This window comes from Rhea americana, unplaced genomic scaffold (genome assembly GCF_003343005.1).
Source record: "Rhea americana isolate MKP2758 unplaced genomic scaffold, rheAme1 scaffold_2, whole genome shotgun sequence".
NCBI lineage: Eukaryota > Metazoa > Chordata > Aves > Rheiformes > Rheidae > Rhea > Rhea americana.
In genome coordinates, this window is record NW_028186149.1 from 12529026 (window position 1) to 12549534 (window position 20509).

Below are 20509 nucleotides of genomic sequence, written 5' to 3' on the forward strand. Positions count from 1 at the left end.
AAAGAAAGAAGGAAAGAGTTGGACTTCTCCCAAAATTGCACCACATGTGCACTCTTAACCTAAGTTCTGACAGGCAGGGACTTCTCCCAAAATTGCACCACATGTGCACTCTTAACCTAAGTTCTGACAGGCAGGTTAACTGCTTCCAGGTCCAAACCCTTATTACATCCCTGCTTTCTGGGCTTACAGTTCCATTGCAGAAGCGAAAGAGAGTGAGCGAGCACGCGTGTAGGGAAGAGGGAGAGCACGCAAGTGAAGGTGGGGAGCAATCCACCTCCTTTTGTAGGAAAAATAAGCATGCTGATTGGGTAAACAATCTTATGAGACATAAAATCAGTTCATAAATATGTTTACCACATACCAGGTCTTCGGTCCATTTTATCTGTGCAGAGCAACTACCTTCCAAACATACCAATGCTGACATCTGTTTCATGTCATTTTAGATATTGGTTTGCACAGTTGAAGTTGGTAACGAGTGTTATAGCAATACAAGGATATATATATATATATATATATAAATCTATTTTGGGACATTCGCTCTGCATTTATTAGAAGTGAAAAATTAAAACTCATTTTCGCTGTTCAAGACAGAGGACTGAATATACAATGTCTGTTGAGCTGATACTGTTAAGAATAACATTCAATCCTCAGAAATACAGATACTAGTGTATTATTTACATATAATTTGATTTAGCCGTGTTTTAAAATATAAAAACAACAACAACGAAAATAAAAATTACTTGGGCTACATGAAACCTATCTTTTCCATCACTGATATGTGATTAGTGAAAATAAAAATAAATAGCTTCTACCTGCTGAATAAAAAGGTCAAGATATAAGGAAGGGAAAACCAATGCTTCCTAGTATTAGGAAGGTATTTTTAAAGGAAAAAAGAAAAACATTCATTTTAAGAGAAAAATTTGCTCTGGTAATTGCAGTAGCAAATTTTCTCAAAACCCTCATCTTACTAAAACTGATATCCTTGCAAATCATCAGAGACTTACTGCTCTGCCAGGCAAAACTCTGAACTTGGCAACAGTTTCGATATATTGAAAAAGTCGYGGAAGAACGTAATTCTTGGACTCAGCTTGCCCGTGCTGCTTGCTTTACCATTGTTCTTGTGAACAAAYGTAGTAAGTATACTTAGCTCTTGACACTGGGTACAGCTGGGTTGGACAAGCTACTTGAATATTGCTGGGTTCTGCTAGTATATAATAATATATAATAATTATTATATATTATTATATATTATTAATCTAATGTTCAACATTTCATCTTATAGTGGTATAATGTGTTACAATTGACTAAGTATTCCAGGACAAATATGAAGGTCTCTAATTCTTTATTCAGTTTTGGATGATACCCAGCACTTGCAAGAACATGGCCATGTAAAAATTGAGGCCAGAGTGCATGAATCTATTTGGGAAGAGCAGGTGCAGTGCAGGAATGGAGTGGTGCTGCACAAACTATTATGGATGGTGGATGTCACCCAAAATTCCCCAGGGTCTTGGCAAGACTCTGCAGTTTAAAGGGTAAACAATTCCTTGTAAAGAAAATACTGAACAAGGCATAACTTCTCCAGTTATCTTACTGTCAGGGAAACTGAGAACAAGAGCACTAATCTGAGGCGGTACAGAGATACAGAGGGGTGCACAGGGGTAAGCTTTGCTGATTATGCCTCTGCACTGTGTGAGCATCCATACAAGACTCATCCCATGAGTTACCAAAGTTCTACTCAGTCATGTATTGACCTTGTTTTTAAACCACACAGATTTGCTGGAGCTTTGGAAGTTTCCAAAGGCTGTTAAGAAATTTGGAGGAAACATTTCTTGGCCCTTTCCCTCAACTGCAAAGTCTCACTGTATCAGTAAASGAAAGAAGAACATAAGGAAGAACTTCCTTCCTGTGAGAGCAACAGAGCACTGGAACAGGTTGCCCAGAGAGGTTGTGGAGTCTCCTTCCTTAGAGATATTCAAATCTTGCCTGGATGTGATCCTGTCTAACATGCTCCAGGTGACCCTGCTTGAGCAGGGGGGTTGGACTAGATGATCTCCAGAAGTCTCTTCCAGCCTCAACTGTTCTGTGATTCTGTAAAGTCTTATCAACCAGGGAGAGTTAGCTGTCCTTAAGCAACATTTCTAACATGTCTTAGCTCAAGGAAACAAGATACCTTTAGAAACATCCCAACACATTCAGATSTATTAGGCTGTCAGAAGGACACACAGTGACCCTACCTACCTTTACTGTGCAGCATTTGCACATCACAGGCACTTGTGCATATGTATTTTTGTCCACATGTTTGCTATCCCAAGCACTACACTCAGTTAAGACCAGAAGTTTATTTGCAAAATTATTTCTGCCTCCAAAAATGTCATGGTTTTTCAGTACACATACACCCACCTCRGCTATAAACACAGAAGCAAAGCATCAAGGGAGCTCTTGCTCCATAAAAAAGCAGTCAAAGGGAGTAGTAGCAGATGATGTAAAACTTGCAACACTTCTTGGGGTTTAAACTCCAATACCAAGAAAAGATGAGAATAGCAGGGTTTTGTCTAGAGAAGTTCTGCCCCAAATTGTTACACTGCAGAAGCAAAAACTAGCAACAAGAGCAATTAGCTTAATAATTGTACATGATGAGGAAGCAAACCTCAATTTTTGTCTAAGCTAAGGAATCTTCACTTTGTGTAAAAAAATATGTRAACATGCACATACTCTGTGTTCTTTTATGCAGCTGGAACTGTGCAAAGGGTCCCGTGTAGAAATGATAGGCAGTAGCCCACACAAATGGAGCTTACAGCCAAAACCCTTATAGATTTTGTGCTGATTAAAAACTAATTATGCCATCAACTCTGCTAAGTACGATTGTTTTGAACAAACCCGCTCCTATCATTTATATGTGGGAGTAATTTAAAAACATAGTCTACTCATTCCAGCATCAAAAGAAAAAAACAAAAACAGCTATTACTGCATATCTGAGAGTCTAAATGTTTTTTTTTTTGGCAAAACTAACTTTTGTTTTACTGACAACTTTTGAATGCAAACTTTCTTCAACATAAATTGAGGCTTAAAACAAGACACTCCATTCCAATATGACACTGGGTTAAAAGTCTTTTTTGTCTCCTTATGGTTGTGTTTTGGAAACATATCAGTGGCAAAGGCTTTGGACTGGTCACATTGACATTAACATGTATATTTTATAAAAAAATTATTGACACAATCTCTGTGAAAATGATTGCAACTCAGCAACATAGAAAATGGATCTCTGATCTGCAAATATCTATACTTACAAATTCTAGGAAGGGCTAAACTGCTGACTAAGTGTAGTTGTAGTAATTAAGTATCTTTATAGAAGTGATATATAATATGATTTTTTTTCTAAAAACTTCAAATATATTTGTATGGCTATCAAAGTCCTTGAGATAAAATTCCAAAGATGGATATGTAAGGAAAAAAAAAAAAATAATAATAATTCAAAGCAAACTCCCAAGAGTGCAACCTCTAGTCACTTTATGAGTGGTTCAGCTGGCTGAACCAAGACCACCGGTGAGTCATGTTTGCACGATGRGGCTGCGAGCTGCAGGGGTTCCTTAACCAAGTTTGTGCCTTCACTACAGCAATGCCATAACAATCCCAAACAGGCAGCAAGGGACTTCTTATAGCAACATTTCTTATTACAAGCATATAATTAGAAGTAATAATAATAGAACTCAACTGTCATACTTCACAGGAAAAGTTAGATGGCCATCAGTGTAAACTAACAAAGTTTTCAAGAATGACATCAAGACATTATAAAGAAAGAAAGAAAAAAAGACAATCAAGGCTTTCTTAATTCAAGCGTAAACATGTTATTTTCTCCCACATGTTATGAACTCCGGACAAGGCTGGGTAACCAGCCTCAACTGAGCCAGCATCGCCGACGCGTTTATCAGTAAACAMATGAATTACTTGAAACAAGGGCGTAAGGGCACACTGCCTGGGAGCGTCACAGCGATCCCCACCTCCCGCGCGGCTCACAGCGCGGAGCGGCTGCCTTTGGACAGCTACGCTTCGTAACCGTGTAACGGGCAGCGCAAGCTTACTCTAAAAATACACGCAAAAGGGAAAAATTGAGGACAACACTGAAAAAAAACTAGCAAACTCAGTCATTTCAATAAAATAAAATAAAATCCAGACAGAGAAGATCAGAAACAAGCACACAAATAGAAAACCAGTATGCAAGTGCTCCATACAAGCAATACGACAGCAATTTTGTGAAGTGATTTTAATTAAAATCATGGCTAATTAAAAAAAAAAAAATCTGTTTAAATAACTCCCAGAATCCCTGAATTCTTGTGGGTTTTTTTAAGAAACTTTTCCACAAACATACAACATAAACATTGTAGAGTAGCCAAACCAAAATAAATAAATAGAAGTCTACTCACTCTTAGCCCTGGAAATCCAGGAGGACCAACACCACCAACAACTCCCTTGAAAGACAAAAAACTTYAGATTATCAAAATTTTAGTGTTTTAACAAATTATCAGTTCGAGTAAGATACATAAAAGGGATCTGCCAAGTAAATAAGTTGGGGTTTACGCAGGGAGTTCCTGAAAAGCGCCACTTGCTGCCAGCTCCGGGGCTGCGCGGCGCGCGAGGGCCACGGCCCGGCCCGGCCCGGCGCCCTTCCCGCGGGCTCCGTGGCCTCCGGGACCCGCCGCTCGACGGAAACCCGCCGAGCGCTCACCGCAGCCCGCCACCGGCCGCCACCACCGCTGGCTCTCACGCGAGCAAATCCGGGCCCGCTCGGAAGCGGCCAGCGGGTCACGGCCTCGACCTGCCCCCTCGCGGCCCCGGCCCCGGCCCGAGCGAGCCCGGCAGCGAGGCGGAGGGCGGAGGGGCTGCCGCCTGCCCCGGGAGGCCGTGAGCGCTGCAGCTGCCTCGGCAGATGAGAAGGAGCCTGTTTGCAAATGTTTGTGTTAAAACAAGCACGTTCCTTGCAACACGCAGGTCTGTAATTTAGGATCTAGGCTTTGCGAGCTTGTTTCTATTAAAGTGCTTCAGATCCTGTGGAAAAAGYGTATCTGCTTTCCAGGAAGGAGGGGGACCCGGGAGCGCCAGCAAGGCAAGGCGGAGCTCACCCTTGCATGCCGCTTGCAAAGCCGTCGGTCACGCTTACGACCCCTCAGAGCASTTTCAAAGCGACGAGCACCAGGCTGACACCATCTAACATCCCCCAGGGGAACTTCGCCTCAGAAACGTAGAACAATTTTTTTCTCACGTTCCAAAATGCTGGCACCAAATGATAACAACTGCACCAGCCAAATTCATGGAAGCTCTCCTAAAGCAAGTGTCCAGTCCTGGGGTCAGGAGAAGGCCGGTCTTTAGAAAAGGAGACCAGCTCTGCCCTGCTGCTGACCACATCCGAGCGGCCTTCAGAGGCCAACTGAGAGCGGTTTCCAGAGGAGACCCAGCAGCGAGAGCAGAGTCACCCTGCCGTTCCCTCGTCCGGCCCACAGCCCTCTGCGCTGGTTTCTCACCCCAAAGGAAACCCAAGTTTGGAGTCTGCAGCCAGAGCTTCCCTACAAGTAGGGCGAGACAGCAAAGCTCCTTTGAGGACAGCCAGCAAAGCGACGGGAYGGTGCCACGGCGGGTACCGGGCCACGAGAGCGCTTCCGCCGAACACGCCGCCAAGGACGGAGCTGTTACCATACTGACTGCAGGGCACTAAATGACAAACTAGCAATAGTGCGTTCAAAGGATAAAATCAACTACCAAATGCATGAGCATACAAAAACCAGAGGTTTGGCACACAAATTGAGAATGTCTTTTTTTTTTTTTTAATGGGATCCCAGAATTATGGTTTAAATAAAGAACGCAAAAATCAAATATCCAATGCAAGACTTTCTGAAGACAAAACATCAATCAGTAATGCAATGGGAACAGCAAAACATCTGATTCTCCAGGTAGCTGGCACCTGAGCAGTGGTAACTAYGTGCTCTCAGCAGCTTTCTGGTCCTTTTCATTTTTACACTACTCCTCATTACAGTACTGTCCTAGCACCTTCCACCTAAAAGTAACAGAAAACTTCCTGCAGGCATCAGAAAATTGCTTTTTAGGCAAAAATCTCCTTTTTATTTTCAGAAGGAATTAACCATGAATGTTGCATATTTTACCACGACAATCAGCACATAATTTGATACTTACAGGATTCCCATCTGGACCAGGTGGTCCTCTATTTCCAAAGTCACCTGGAAAGCCCTAAAGCAGAAAAGAGAATACTTGTTCTTTACGATCCAAGACACAAAGGATGGTTTGAGCAYCAAATTCCTATAGATCTTAGAAATTCATGAGAGAGATGGAGGGAAAGGGAGRGGGGATTTCAGCTGCACTGTTCAAATCTTGTTTTGTCTTCTAAAATCATGTCCAAAAAGATGTAACTTTAATGTAAGTGAAGGATAAAATCAGAAAACYGAGTGCTTTGAAAGCAATATTATAGCAATATAACTCAGACTGTTTATGTTTAGAGGCTCCTATTTCCCTGCTTTTACCTCAAGATTAATGTTCTTTCTTTCTTTTTTTTTTTTTTCCTGTGGCCTACAGAATTCACAAAAATATTCTGTCTTTCAGTCTCATCTTGCTCTTCCCCAAATATCAATGGCTCCAGACTCGGTGTGACAAACGTGCATTTGAAATCAAATTTCCCACCCTTCTAGCACAGCACTGTCCTTAGCAGTGTGAACACTTATCTTCCTCAATCTGCCTCTAGAGACTGAAACAGTAAGGCAAACAAGACATGGGAAAGCCTCACTCATTTTTTCCAGAGTTTTTGCTTTAGAGCCTAAGTTATCAGAGATAGCAAACTCCCTTAAACACAAGAATGTAGAAGAAATCAGGTTGGCCAAGTGAAGTGTAARAGTTTCTTGCAAAGTAAGAATCAAAATTAAATGGAAACCCCCCCACACACTGTACTGGCACTTTACTGCCTTATTTAGAAGACATCTAYACAGCTGGATAGTTTCTTTTCTTAAATGTGGTTATATTTCACAATATTGTACCACCAGCAGTCAGGAAGACAATATAGAACTGCAAAAAGGAGGTGGGAAAATCATCTCATAAAACAAAGTACTTCAAGGACTGCTTAAGCCATATTAGGTTTCAATTACAACTTAAAACAAAAATTCTATAAAAATGAATGTGTATATAAAATATCTATATATACACACTGCCAAAAGAGTATGTTGAAATAACTTAAACTCTTAATTCCTGACACCACTTCTGATGCTGTGATTTAATCCGAGACATTCACAGTAATCCCTGTGCCATCTTTTAGAAACAACAGTAACACAGTAAAGGTTGCATTTGTGAACACAAAACAAATAGACATTCTGAAAAAAAGAAAAGCTTGCTGAATTGAATGCACTTTCACTTAACACAAACCATATGTTTAATTATAAATTCCATATGTAATCATTAAATATAGACTACATGACTAGTAAGTTAATTATTTTATGATCTGATAGTGTACTCAATGAGTGGAGAATCAGGCAGTGGGAGGAAAAAAAAAATCATACTAGCAATGAAATCAATGACATTTTGTCACTGACTTTGATGTGTAAAGCTTTTACTTTGGGAGTATTAAATGACAGACATTAGGTTTCATTAACATGTCAAATACTGTCCAGAACAGTTGTGGGGCATTCTGTATGCACTGCAACTGCACACTGAGAAAAATTTACTGTCATGTGAGACTGACATTAAAAATACAGAATCAAAGGTTGTGTAATGAAGAGAAAAATATATGGAAATGGAGAAGTAGATAATAGCATTAACATGAAAAAGAAGTTACACTCTTATGACTTCTAAAATAGTGATAATTTGCCTGCAGATGCAAATTCAGATCATAGAATCATAGAATCTGTAAGGTTGGATCTTTTGATTTTTCTTAGATYGTACAGGCTGCGACTTCCTTCCAGAGAAGTGTGGAAATACCTGACTGACCAGGCTGGGTTCAGTGCAGAGAAGCCTGCGGAGAGACGTTCACGTATCTCACCAGTCTGTGTCTTCCAAGAGATGGCTTCAAGCTTTTTTTGCATTCTCTCACAAGTTTAAAAAAGCAAAGAATAAGAATGCCTCTCWCAATTATGAAATTTTTACTCAGGATCTGGTCGTGGAACTTGCAAATGAGAATCTGTAGCCATAGTCATAAGGTCTGACCTTTCCAGTATTACTGTCTCACCACTTAAGTGCTAGAGGTTCATATGCTTATTATCATTATAGCAGATTTCACTGATTCAACATACACACTGTTGGCCAAATTTTCACATGGAAAATTTCACACATGCCAAATGGGTATTTGAAAGTGCCTGTGGTGCTAAAAGCTACCAGCTCATAACAGGCAAAGATTAAATTACTATCCTTTTTTAATAGCATAATATTTTGGTTACACTGTCTACCATTGGTAGATGTTGGAAAAGGCAAAACTGAGATAACATACATTAACATCTTAAAAAAAAAAAAAATGAGGCATCAAAAGGGAAATGAAGAATGCAGTGGGACACTTTACCAGCTACCAGCTCACATATGAATATTTACATACAGCACAAAACAAAGCATGCCATGAATTATTAAGGAGACAGATTACCCATAGTCATAACTCCATTCTCAACAGCGTAAGTCTAACTGATACTGATAAAACTATTTTAGTAAGTAGAAAAAGAGAAGAATTTTCAGCCTAGGAAAACAGTCAAAAAAAATCTAAAATTAGAAGTAGTATAATAGTACTGCTGTGCAACAAATGTTTTATTACATCAGTATTATCATCTAGCATATTACTATAAAACATATGAAGGAAGACTATTCATAATTTTAATAGAAAACAGAACCTTAATTGATTTTGCACAGTTACTATGGACTAGACTAATAAATTCTTAGTACAGTTTATAAAGTCTGCTCTGTCACACTGACTGCTGATTGTAACTAGTCCCAAACAGATGAAAACTGTGTAAAAACATTCCCCCTAAATGTGGTCAAATGACGTACGTAAAAACATATCATATTAAAAAGCCCAACAATATTTAAAAATACTGCAGAATTAGCCAAATTTTGTTCTATAAGCATACAATGGAAAGAAATGGGATACATAYGCTTTGCCTATAAAGTGTTTTCTTTAAAGCATACTGTATATCCATCCAATCTCAAATTCAAACAAATCTCCACTCTGTAATCTTCACAATARAGGTTTTGGCAATTGAGTATTCTGTTCGATTTCAGATATGTCAAACATTACAAATACTAATAACTACTCAGTAAGCCTGCTAAGTGGTACTATTTTGAACATCAATGATACAATCCCTTGTCAAATACCAAATATATTACCTGTCAGTCTCTCAAGACAATAAACTAAACATCATCAAGTGTAATTGTCTGTCTATGACCTTTCTACTGTGCTCTGTAGTCTTCAATGCTTATTAAATATTAAATGAACTACTGTATTTATCCAGTGGAAGACCACAGTCTCCACTTCTTTTATTCTTCAGATTACTTTCCAAAAAATTAGATCATATTCAGGATTTGTTTTCTTCCAGAAGGAACTTTGCCAGTCAGACTATTCTTTTTCCAGCATTATTATTGACAGAAAACTTGTCCAAAGAAGTAAGTTACATCTTAGACAGGGCCAAGAGCCTGATTTCAGGCCCTCTGCGGTCGCCACGCCAAGCGTCATCAGTGACAACGCGCTGCCCTGAATCACTGCAGCTGCCAACTCTGACAACGTCTTCTGCCACAGGGCCCCCCACAGCCACCACCGTCCGAAAAACCAGACACTCTCTAAGTTTGTGAGCAAAGTGCTATGCAAAGCACTCTAAACCAGGCTCYTGTTTAATTACTTTGCTGCATCAGTCACCATATTGGTAGACTTTAGTCAGGTAGGTGTTTCATAGGTTATAGAAAAGCTTTGGAATGACCTTGGGATTAAAGAGACGACAACATTACAGAGGAAATCAGTACTAACTGAAGGCTAATTAATAACATCACACAGARGCACTCTCAGTGATGTCTCTTGTGTATGAAACATTTCAGATTGATTTTTATAATTAAAAGCCTTCATCAGAGCAAAACCTGCTACTGAAGCTGTGTTCTTGTTGTAAATGAAAAATAACTGCTCACCACAGTGCRCGTAGCACCAGCTGACAGGACTGGCACAAACCACCACACTGGCAATCAGAAGCAGTAGTAACACCTGCCACTGCGAATTAAATTATAATGCCAAACAGGTTTTCAGAACATCCTACCGCCACCTCCTTGTCTTACCCATCCTGAGCACAAGCCCTCTGTTTTCCATCCAGATTCCTGTTGCTCTTAAATGCGTTGTGTAACTCACCAACACAACACACTACCAACACTGCAAGATACTGATGGCACAGACCAGCTCTTGTACAGCGCTCAGATGCACAAAGTAGTAGTTTTTAGTTTACATTATAGGTGAACTACAATACATTCAAAAAGCATAGGAGCACCCTGTCCTATTAGCTGAATAATTAAAAAACAGAACCTTACTTTGATGTTATACTTTATCAATTTAATAGCAGCTTCAGAAAGCATGAAGTCTATCTGTTTAAATGACACTTCTCTGTGTGCTTTTCTTTACATCAAAAGGGCCTTTACTGAAGGCTAGCACCTTTTTCATACAATAGTAGGATCACACACCAAACAAAATAATTAAATGAAGTCCTCCACAATTTTTATAGCATCCATCAAGGGTCAAGCTAGGTGAATGGCAAGGCTACTGCTGCATGAGCATGTTCAAAGTGGTACGTAAAAGTAATCCGAAATGCTAAATGTAACTGAGTGCATGACGGGGTGGGGAACRTTATTGCTGTTTCCAATAGCAAACCACAAGTTAGTTAAAACTGGAAAATCCTGGATAGCTTCAAAGACCTAAAATAATAAGGTTGCAACAGAAAACAAAAGACTTGGCATAGAAGATATACCACAGGAAATACGTAAAACTTGATAATGTATGCTCGGAAGATTTGTGCTTATTCTCAGCTGTAGAAATATACAGTAAGTAGAGGATAGCTTTAATTTGCCATAGTTTGGAAATATCAGACTTTAGAAGCTGCYGATTTGCATTTAAACCAACACAAAAATTAAACTTCTCAAACTTGTATCATATTTATACCTTCTGCTAGCACTAATTTTAAGGAATATATTTGTGTGCTTCTGTCATATTTTAACCCTCAGGAAGCTGATATAACAACCATCCACAAGGCTCATCATATTAAATGTTCTTAACTTCAGAACTTGTTACAGTTTTACCCTACACAGAATTTTCAGTACTGCGAAGTACTAGCTGGAAACAATAGGAAGTTATCTGTAGAAAATACAGGAGTAACATTTTTCAAATTACATAGTGAACAGCAGGTGCATTTATGCTGGCAGCAGCAGTCTAAGGGTTGGAAGCCTTACCTGTCTGCCTTTGGGGCCTCTTTTGCCATGGATGCCTGGAATGCCCTGAGGAGAAATAACCCATCATAACTAGATTTTCTTCTTCAATAATTTAAATTCAAGCAATTAAACTTCCACTTGATCGGAAAAGATAGTTTGAGAACAAGCACCATAAAGAAAAGATCTGAACAAAGAATCATAGGGTCAATGGCCTGCAATGAGCAGGGGAGGAAGGGAGCAGAAACACAAGTCTGAACACAGCGGCTGAACTACGGAGAAGGGTCAGATTCCCATTCCATTAGAGCACATGGCCAGGCATCCTTTGTGCTCAAGAGAAACAAGAAAAAGCTCAAGCACAGAGTAAYAGAGACTGAAATTGCTATGAACAATCTTATTCTAAATATTATCTGACAACTGGCAAATAGTGACTGAGCAAAATTACTTCAACGAAATATGTTCATTACTGAACTCWGTGCTAAGAAAAGAGACCCCTAATCCTTGCAGACCTAGATTAAATCCAAATAATAATTTACAGGTGATCCACATTTATTAACTTCAGTACCATTGTATTTCATTGCTTAGACTAATTTGATATGATCTATTTATTTATATTTATTTTCTCCATATCAGTTTTGCCTTTTGACAAAGGCTCAAATGAATAGTAATATTTTTTTTATTTTTTTCAGGGACCAATTCAAACATACATTACATCATTAACAAATTGCATTTCCACACAGATTCCAATATTTCACTGATGTTTCATTAAACCTACCCTTTCTCCTTCAGGTCCAGGTTGTCCTGCTACACCTGGAGGTCCAATGAAACCCTTAAAACACAAGAACACTTCTTTTTAGAAAGGCTGCTTCCAACCAGCACTATTTGTTCCTCAGTATTGGTCAGCTGTGCATTCAGGATCCAGGGTTTAAATCCAGACTCATTTGAAATTACTAGTGAAATTCATAATTTACTCTCCAACTAATCGCAAATCAACTCACTACAATTCAGGTACCAAATACAGTAACTATACAAAGAGTGTGTTACAAAAAGTCAAAGTTGCATCAGAGAGCTCTAATAAATGAAACATGGAAGAGAAGCTGCTGCTATTTACCTTGTTCATGAAATATAATCAGAAAAAGATGTTCCTTATCTTAATAGTTTTCCTGATTACTCTTATATGCAAGCGTCCTAGAAAGTTTACCTTGTCATAAGCAGAATGTTTTCCTTCAAAATCAGTGACAATGTATTTCCCTCCCATCCTCTTCCCTCAAAAAGCCAGAAATACGTCCTTTCAAGAGTCAGCTTCCCTGTGRTGGCACAGTACCATAGTCCCTCCACGGTGACTCTAAAATTTGCTSAGAAATAGACTTTTTGCTAAATCCATCGCTAAATATATAATTGTTGTTTCAGTATGAAATACCACTGGTTCTTTCTGCAGAGGAGCCGCTACAACCGGTGACCTGCTTATTGCTGGGTAACAGAAAGGTCACATCCCTGTGGTTTGCTCACAAGCCAGCCAGTTAAGCATTAATTAAATGAACAGAATAAAATAAAAAAAAAATCTGAGATTAAGATATTCGTAAGCGGAGAACTTGTTAGTTGAGCACTCTACAAAATGCTGTTCTCTCTGGCTGGCTTAGGAGTTTTTCTTTCTACCACTACAATAGTTCTCAGTGGAAGCACCACCCTTCCTTCTTCTCTCTCCACAGCCCCCGCTCCTCCCCAATATCAAAGCCTATAATTAAAATTACAAAGGCAGGATGTTTTCCTCATCGATAGGAATCTTYGTAACTACATGTTAAATAGAATATGCACCACCTTTTCTAGATGATAAAAGCAAGTCGAGACAGACTGCTGCAATGCTTGTGAAATGCGCAATTTGAGCGTTTCCTTCTCTTCAGGTCACCTTGCTCACTGGTGAGTCAATTCCCTTAACAGTGAAGCTAGGAAAAGTAAAATGTGCATAAGCTTCCAGTMCCTTATGCTTTAAATTATCCTCAGAAATATTTTTAWTACATTTTTTTAAARTGACTCTATACGCACAAATGTTTTATGTGCTGGCTCCTAAGGTTCGTAAATTAATTCTGGTTAACATTGTACTGTTTAATTTTGTTAYACTCCGTTGCTTCGAAAGCTCAGTTTTCACAATGTATTCACATATAATCTCCTATATGGACATCAAGATGCGCTCTGTACTCAATAGAAATGTCAGTATAGCTTACAGACACAAGTACCATAAAATGATTCTTTCATTACCAGATTCGTACTGAGACTGTAACAAAAAATGTTAACTTTTTTTTTAAACAAAGTCATTGTTGTCATCTCTCTCTCTCTAGTCCTCTGAGTGTAATTAAATATTTTTTACTCATTCTTTGATGATATTATGAAAAACAGTGCCCATCTTGATATCCAACTCTACTGAAAGCAAAGAAAACAAAGGCACTTCTATTTTTCTATAGCTCCTTAAGACAGCTGAAAAGCAGAATATAGCTGTAGTGTAGAACTGTTCTAAACTAACTGTTCTAACTCTAAAGGTTCATGTATCGTAATACACGATCAGGTATCCCGTAACTATATACCTACATGGCACAATAGCACATCATTGCGACAGGGCTGCACATTCCCCTTTACTGGGGGTTGCTTGTAGAATTAATATAAAGGAATATAGGTCTTAAGACCTGATAGTTTTGTTGTTTTCCTTAACATTGCTCATACTACTAAAGGTTCGCCATTTTCAGCTTTTTATGAACAGAAAAAAGTAACTTTCTGAGAGGTGACTAGGATCACTTAAATATTTTATCTATTCAAAAGAGAGAGAGAGAGAGAAGCAAAACGCATTGAGGATCTGGGCAAAAACAAAGTAAAGAAACGTGAGAGAGTCGCAGTCCCTCAGGGTGCAGCGTCTGTGAGCACCAGATCCCGACAAGCTCATTTCTTCCACCACGGTAATGGAAACTGACACAAAGAATTAAAAAAGGTTTCCAATGCTGTGCAGGTGAAGGCTTTGAGTAATCACCTTTTAAAACCAAAGACCTAAAACAAATCTAGCAACACAATGAGATTATTTTAACAGACGCTTGCAAACCCAGCCTGCCGCTCAGCGCTCAGGTGAGCGCTGCAGACCTGAGGGCCTGCGACTGCTTCATGAAAGGCCCCTTCAAATTCCAGATGCAACCAGCAACATCCAAGATGCAGAAAACCCATGTGTATTACCAGACCTTGAGAGTTGCTTTCAAAGAATATTTACACACACAAGCAAATGTGTGCATGGGCTTGGGCCTATTAAAAGAAGGAGGAAAAAAAAAAAAAAAAAAAAAAAAAGACAGCCTATTTTATTTCCTGGAACAAGCAAACCTTGAATCAGCAAAGCACTGAGATTTGAACCTTCAGCCTCTGGGATGAATGGCACTGGCAGAATCATTTTAAAATCTTCAGTATGGCGACTTTTATGATTTTTGTGCAACAAGACTGTTTCCCTTCATCACCTGCTGCAGCAGTTGCAGATTGCAAATGCCAGAAACGTCTCCCCTCTTGACAGCTTCCATTATGGAAATCATGCTTCAGGCAGGAAACGTGGCTGCTCTTCGCTCCCAGCTCGCACCCCCACGCTCRGCACTGCTTTCCTTCCCTTGTCCGCACGCATTCCAAGGGAGAGGAAGAGCAACAGTACAAGACTGCTCTACACTGATCACTATTTACCCTGAGAAAAATAAATTCTTAAATTTACTTTTTAAAGGTAACACTGTGATTTCCCATTTGTGGATTCTGCAAAGACTGGATGATTCAGTGGGCATATAGCTGGCAGGGCTGAGAGAAACTCCCTAACCCCCCTTCTTATGTCCTGTACGTGTAAAAATACAGTCATGCATGCCAAAACATTTAAAATGCTTACTTACTCTTACACCTTTAGGACCTGGGTTACCTTCTGGGCCAGCTAAACCCTATTACAAAAAGACATGATTTTTCACTTCATTTTTACAAAACAGAAACGGCCTATTTAAAAGAACTATAACAATATTTGTTAACTACAAAGTGGCAATACATCTTTCAGAATTACAGGCACTGAACATGGTGGCATCAAGGACATCCCCAAGGACCATGTTCTGAAAGGTCTCCCCTTAATTTGTGCCTAAATCTCAGAAAATGACAGAAATTTCATTTACATTAAAATTATTTCTTCTGGGATGAAATCTTTTCCAGATCCAGTGATCTGGCATTACGTTGACATAATTTCACAGGACTTTTCATAAGCTTTTTTTTATTTAGACATATTTCCAATTCTTTTCAAGCCTACATCAGAATAGCATGTGCAGTCCAAATGGTCTAAAAATCTTACGTGATTAAACACAATCACATTATCATCCACTACTATACAAAATATTTTAATGGTGTTTTAAAATACAAAACCATTACAAACCTAACCTAATAAAATGCTGAATTATTGGCCAAATTCACCCCTTAAGCAGACACGAAACCCACATCTATATGTAGGGAAAATAATGAATATTACTTCTTTATAAATTATTTGTATTACCAGATCAAGGTATTACCAGATCAAGGTATCAAGATTTGTAAGTGCTTGTCTTTATAGAAAGATGATTTCTGTTCTCAATTACCTAAATGGGGAAAAAAAAACAAAAACACCTTTTTAACGTTCTGTATCTCCAAAGAGCTGAAGAAATAGTTTCAACAGTAAAGTAAATACACCGGGGCAAATCAAGAGGAACTATATTGCAGTCAGAAGTTTCCTGTTGCATTTGAACTTAAAATATAAAGAACTTAAAACACAAAGAATAATAAGAGGTTTATGAAAGAGTAAACTGTTTAGACACTCAGTGCTTTGGTAATGCGATCTGTGTGTGCTAGAAAGATGTAGAATTCTTGCATCTAACTCACTCAGTGCCAAGTTTAAAAGGCACAAAGGGCTACCTGTGAAAGAGGAGCGGTTCAAGTACAAACGATAACTACACGAACCAATACACTTACACTAGTCGTACTCCCGTAAGTGTTAGACATAATACTTATTAAAAGTACTTTTTTTTTTTTTTTTTTTTAAGTGAGGGAAAAAGGAGGGAATGATTTAACTAATGCTCCATATCAAGAGAAAGAAAGAAAGGAACAAAGCCATTAGTATAGTTACTGCACCTGCCTGCCAGGGTAACCAACTGCCCCAGTATTGCCAGTCATTCCTGGAACTCCCTAAACAGGAAAGAAAGAAGCAGTCAAAAAATAATAAAACAAACTCCAAACCTGAGGTTAMGTCTTCTTAATATAAAGCAACTTAAGCTCAGTGAAAATTTGCTTTGTGTGCAAGTTACACAGCAAGACCCTAAAACTTACTACATGTGTAAGTTCACCACCTTCAGTTAGCTCTCTTGGGAAAAAACATTGCAAAAGGAGCAGGCAAGATGTTGTGAAATATGACAAAGGATATCACCAATTTCCAGAATAAAAGCCATAGACTGCATTTATGAAAAGCTACTCAAGAGGTCTGTAGGAGACAGGTCCTTACTATTAAGTATCTGCACTGGTCTTAGGACTGTATTAGGATAAATGTTTAAAACCTTTAAAGAAGAGTCTGTGTGTCCTCACAAAACTGAAATTCTTTGTCCTAGAATCAAGTCAATATAGCAGTGGGTTGGTCATAAATGTGTTGAACCTCTTTCCATCTTTCTTCCTCCTAATCAAATTCAATAGTTATTTCTGTTGTTGTTTTATTACTTAACATCTGTGCATCTGAATGTTTACCTTCAGAAAAAATGCATCTTTCTGAAATGGTGCCAAATGGCATAGCCCTGGCCCTGAGACACCAAAAGTTCCACCCACTTCTGATCAGTTAATTTTATTTTAAACAAGCCAAATCCAAATCCATAAACTRGACACTCTCCCAGCCTGACCCTTCCACCCACTGTCATATGTCAGTGTTACTATAGCAATGGATCAGGACTTCCTCCCTGAGCTGTACACAGCTGATTTATGGAGAAACAACAGTCTTCAGAAGCAAACTAAAAAGTGTAGAGGCAAAAGGTTGCTTTTTAAAAAAAAAAAAATTTTATATATATACTATATATATATGAGCTGCCACTATATATATATATATAATATATATTATATATATATGAGCTGCCACTCAGCTGATTCTGTCACTTGCTTTCAAATGGTTGTCATTCTCCTTGTAACAAGTGTTAGGTATGGAACCGAGATCCACAGTCGTCTCCTATTCTGGCTCAAACAGATCTCAAAAAAAACGTTTGTAAAAAAGAACTCAAAAAGCAGTGGAATCATTGCATTTACAACTTCTCTTTTAAAATTCTTCCATACCCAGCTCTTCAATGAATCCARCAATCACAAATTCAAGGAATGTCTATCTTTGTTATAAAAGCTTCTGAAAATTGTAGACATGCAGGTGCTACAGATAACAAGTAATTGGTCTAACTCATCACATTCTCCAGCCAGGCATGAAAATAGCAGCAGTAAGTACTACTTCCAAAATAAACCACTTTCCTCCTAAGTGCTCTTTGGAAAGGTTGGTCAGAGTATTTTCTAAATGATAAAAATAAWGGAAAATACTGGCAAAAGTTAAGTATGATAATACATTCAAGCATATGAAGATTGACAGTGCAGAATGTTTGATATTTCAGTATCTAATTACCCTCAAAGGAACTCATACACTTGTAAATTGGCAGTGCAGAACGTTTGATATCTCAGTGTTATCACTTATCACTTTTTTCCTCCATGGTAATCAACCAGTTACTTTTTATGACCAACTCCTTTAAAGCTTGAGAAACACTTCTAAAGCTAACAATGCCTTTTTTCCCCACTGGTTTTCTCTTTATCTTACCGCTAAATTATAGTTTACACAGAAAAATCCCAGTGAGCCTGTAATAAAAGTCACTACTCATTCAGTTAAGATGTGTGTCAAACTCGGTTAATGTTCAGGAGTTTTTAATCTCCTTCTGGCGACTATCTCTTATTATCACCATTTCCCCTTCAGTACTGTGAAAAAGACACTCATGCTTCCACTTACACTGCAATTGAGAGCCTTGTTATTGCTAACAAGATGCATCAGCAAGTGGCCATCTCTGAAACTCACATTCAGATTACATCTTCAACTAGCACAGAAGTGTGAAGAAAGCACTGACTAACCATTTCATTCTCTACATGCTAGGAGACTAAAAAAAAGGGGCATTAAGTCAGCAGAGGTTTTGAAAGAATCTGAACTGCGCCTCTAACAAGAATTTTACACCAACATCTGCCAAGCCAGTGAGGTGAAGAAGACAAGCCAATCTTTTCTTTTTCATTTAGGATACTTTTACTATCCTGATCTCTACAGAGTCCGAATTCTTGGTCAAGAACGTCTGATGATTTCCTCAAGTAGTCACTAACTTGTACTGACCGCTTATCCTGAATGCTTACATAGGATTATGCCTTCTTCTACCCACAACTGTTCGTCTGAACCATATAGTATACTGTGCACTTCCATCACTTACCTGCTCACCCGGTGGTCCTCGCAGACCCTGATAACCCTTGAGACCCTGCAGGTAATGGAATAGATGTGTTACAGTTAAACATACAAAATGGACCTTTTCTTCCCACTTCGAACTCCCCTTAAGAGTTTATCAAAGCTTGTTTGCAGAATTAGTGTGGTTTACATTCAGCAGTTCATATGAAAGCAGAATAAGCAAAAAGGGGTAAGAAATTATCATGGCAGTCTAAACAACTTCAGTGCATCAGTGTGCTTATGATGGTCACAGACTTGTATTCACTGAACAAATGAGAACATGGAAGGCCTCCTCCACTGACTGCTGAAATCGGGGATTTGGATTCGGTGCAATGCATTTCCCCACTCCAAATCCTCATCGTGATTCACTTTCACGAGGGTCATCCCAGATTGTTTTAGGACACTCTCTAGGAAGACAGACCTTCAGGACACAGTGGGGATTTTTGTTTATTTTTTTATTTTTTAATTGAATTAGAACAAGTATCAGCCTGTATTGTATTATGGTATTAYAGAATCTATCCTGCTGGAGAGAATAGCCTGTTTCTTATCCCAGAATTCTTCCCTGTGGTGCTGGAAATATGAAGCTGACAAAATTTATTCCCTGTACTCTAACCATTTTGGTCAGAATTTAGCTCTTAAAGAAAACAAGAGTTAAAAATAGAGCTTGAACCCACCATTTGCAGGGGAACCTTCTTGGTTGTCTTTGCAGTGGACTAAGCATGCCCAAAAATACAGACCCAAATGAGAAGCTACAACAGTTGCATGACTGAGGCAGATGTCAAGCATCTGGTCTTCACACCCCTTGCAGCAGCAGTGCTAGAGATAGGCAAGTTCCCAAAGCTGCAGCTTGAAAGAGGAAGACAAAAAACCTCCCTTATTCTGGACAGAAATCTGTGACAAAATTGGCCCCGCAGACATTCACTGAGTACCAGGAGTGTCCTGGCTGATGTGGAACATCTGGCTGCCCTGCCATACGAGGATGATCATTAGTTGGGAAAGACTTGAGATGACATGACAGGCACACTGTAATAAGAGGCAATTCTACAATAGATTGCTGCAGACTGGGTATCCCCAAGCTTTGGATAAGCTTCTGCACAACCACAAGAGCTCTGCTGCATGGAGTTAATTTTGTTATCATATAGAAAATTAAAAGATGGAATGATTTTGCTTGGTGATAGTTTTAGATAATATGAGAATCACATCTGTTAGGCTTTAAAATTTGCAATTTTACTATTACAGGCTTGCTTAAGGAATCCCAGTCCAGAAAGTTGTACTCATTAAAAAAACCCAAAGGTCTAATTTTCTCAAAATCCAACATAGCAGGTGCTTGCTTGCATCTTGCTAATCACACACAGGGCATTGCCAGCTTGCATTACTGTTTAACAAATTAGTAGAAAAGCAAATTACATTTGTCTACAAGTCATGAGCTTCAGTGCTTGTTTCGAAATTTAAGTTAGAAACTCCCATTATGCATTTACTCCTATTTTTGACTGAAAGAGACAAATATAATTTAATCTGGTTTTAATTCTCTCTTGTAACTTAAGTCTAAATAATTTTTATATATTATCTTGTACACAAGGAGGTCAG

At 38.7% G+C, this 20509-nt stretch overlaps 1 protein-coding gene across 2 annotated transcripts in view; it reads right to left on the reverse strand.

Annotated features, from left to right (window-relative positions):
• COL24A1 (collagen type XXIV alpha 1 chain) overlaps window positions 1-20509 on the reverse strand; it is a 145650-nt gene that overhangs the window by 88257 nt on the left and 36884 nt on the right. For both annotated transcript variants that reach the window (XM_085303507.1, XM_085303505.1), the window contains 7 exons: window positions 18912-18956; window positions 16567-16620; window positions 15318-15362; window positions 12197-12250; window positions 11446-11490; window positions 6184-6237; window positions 4422-4466 (listed from right to left, as the gene is read on the reverse strand). In XM_085303507.1, the coding sequence (XP_085159633.1) occupies window positions 4422-4466; window positions 6184-6237; window positions 11446-11490; window positions 12197-12250; window positions 15318-15362; window positions 16567-16620; window positions 18912-18956 (342 nt within the window). The remainder of the gene's footprint in view (window positions 1-4421; window positions 4467-6183; window positions 6238-11445; window positions 11491-12196; window positions 12251-15317; window positions 15363-16566; window positions 16621-18911; window positions 18957-20509) is intronic.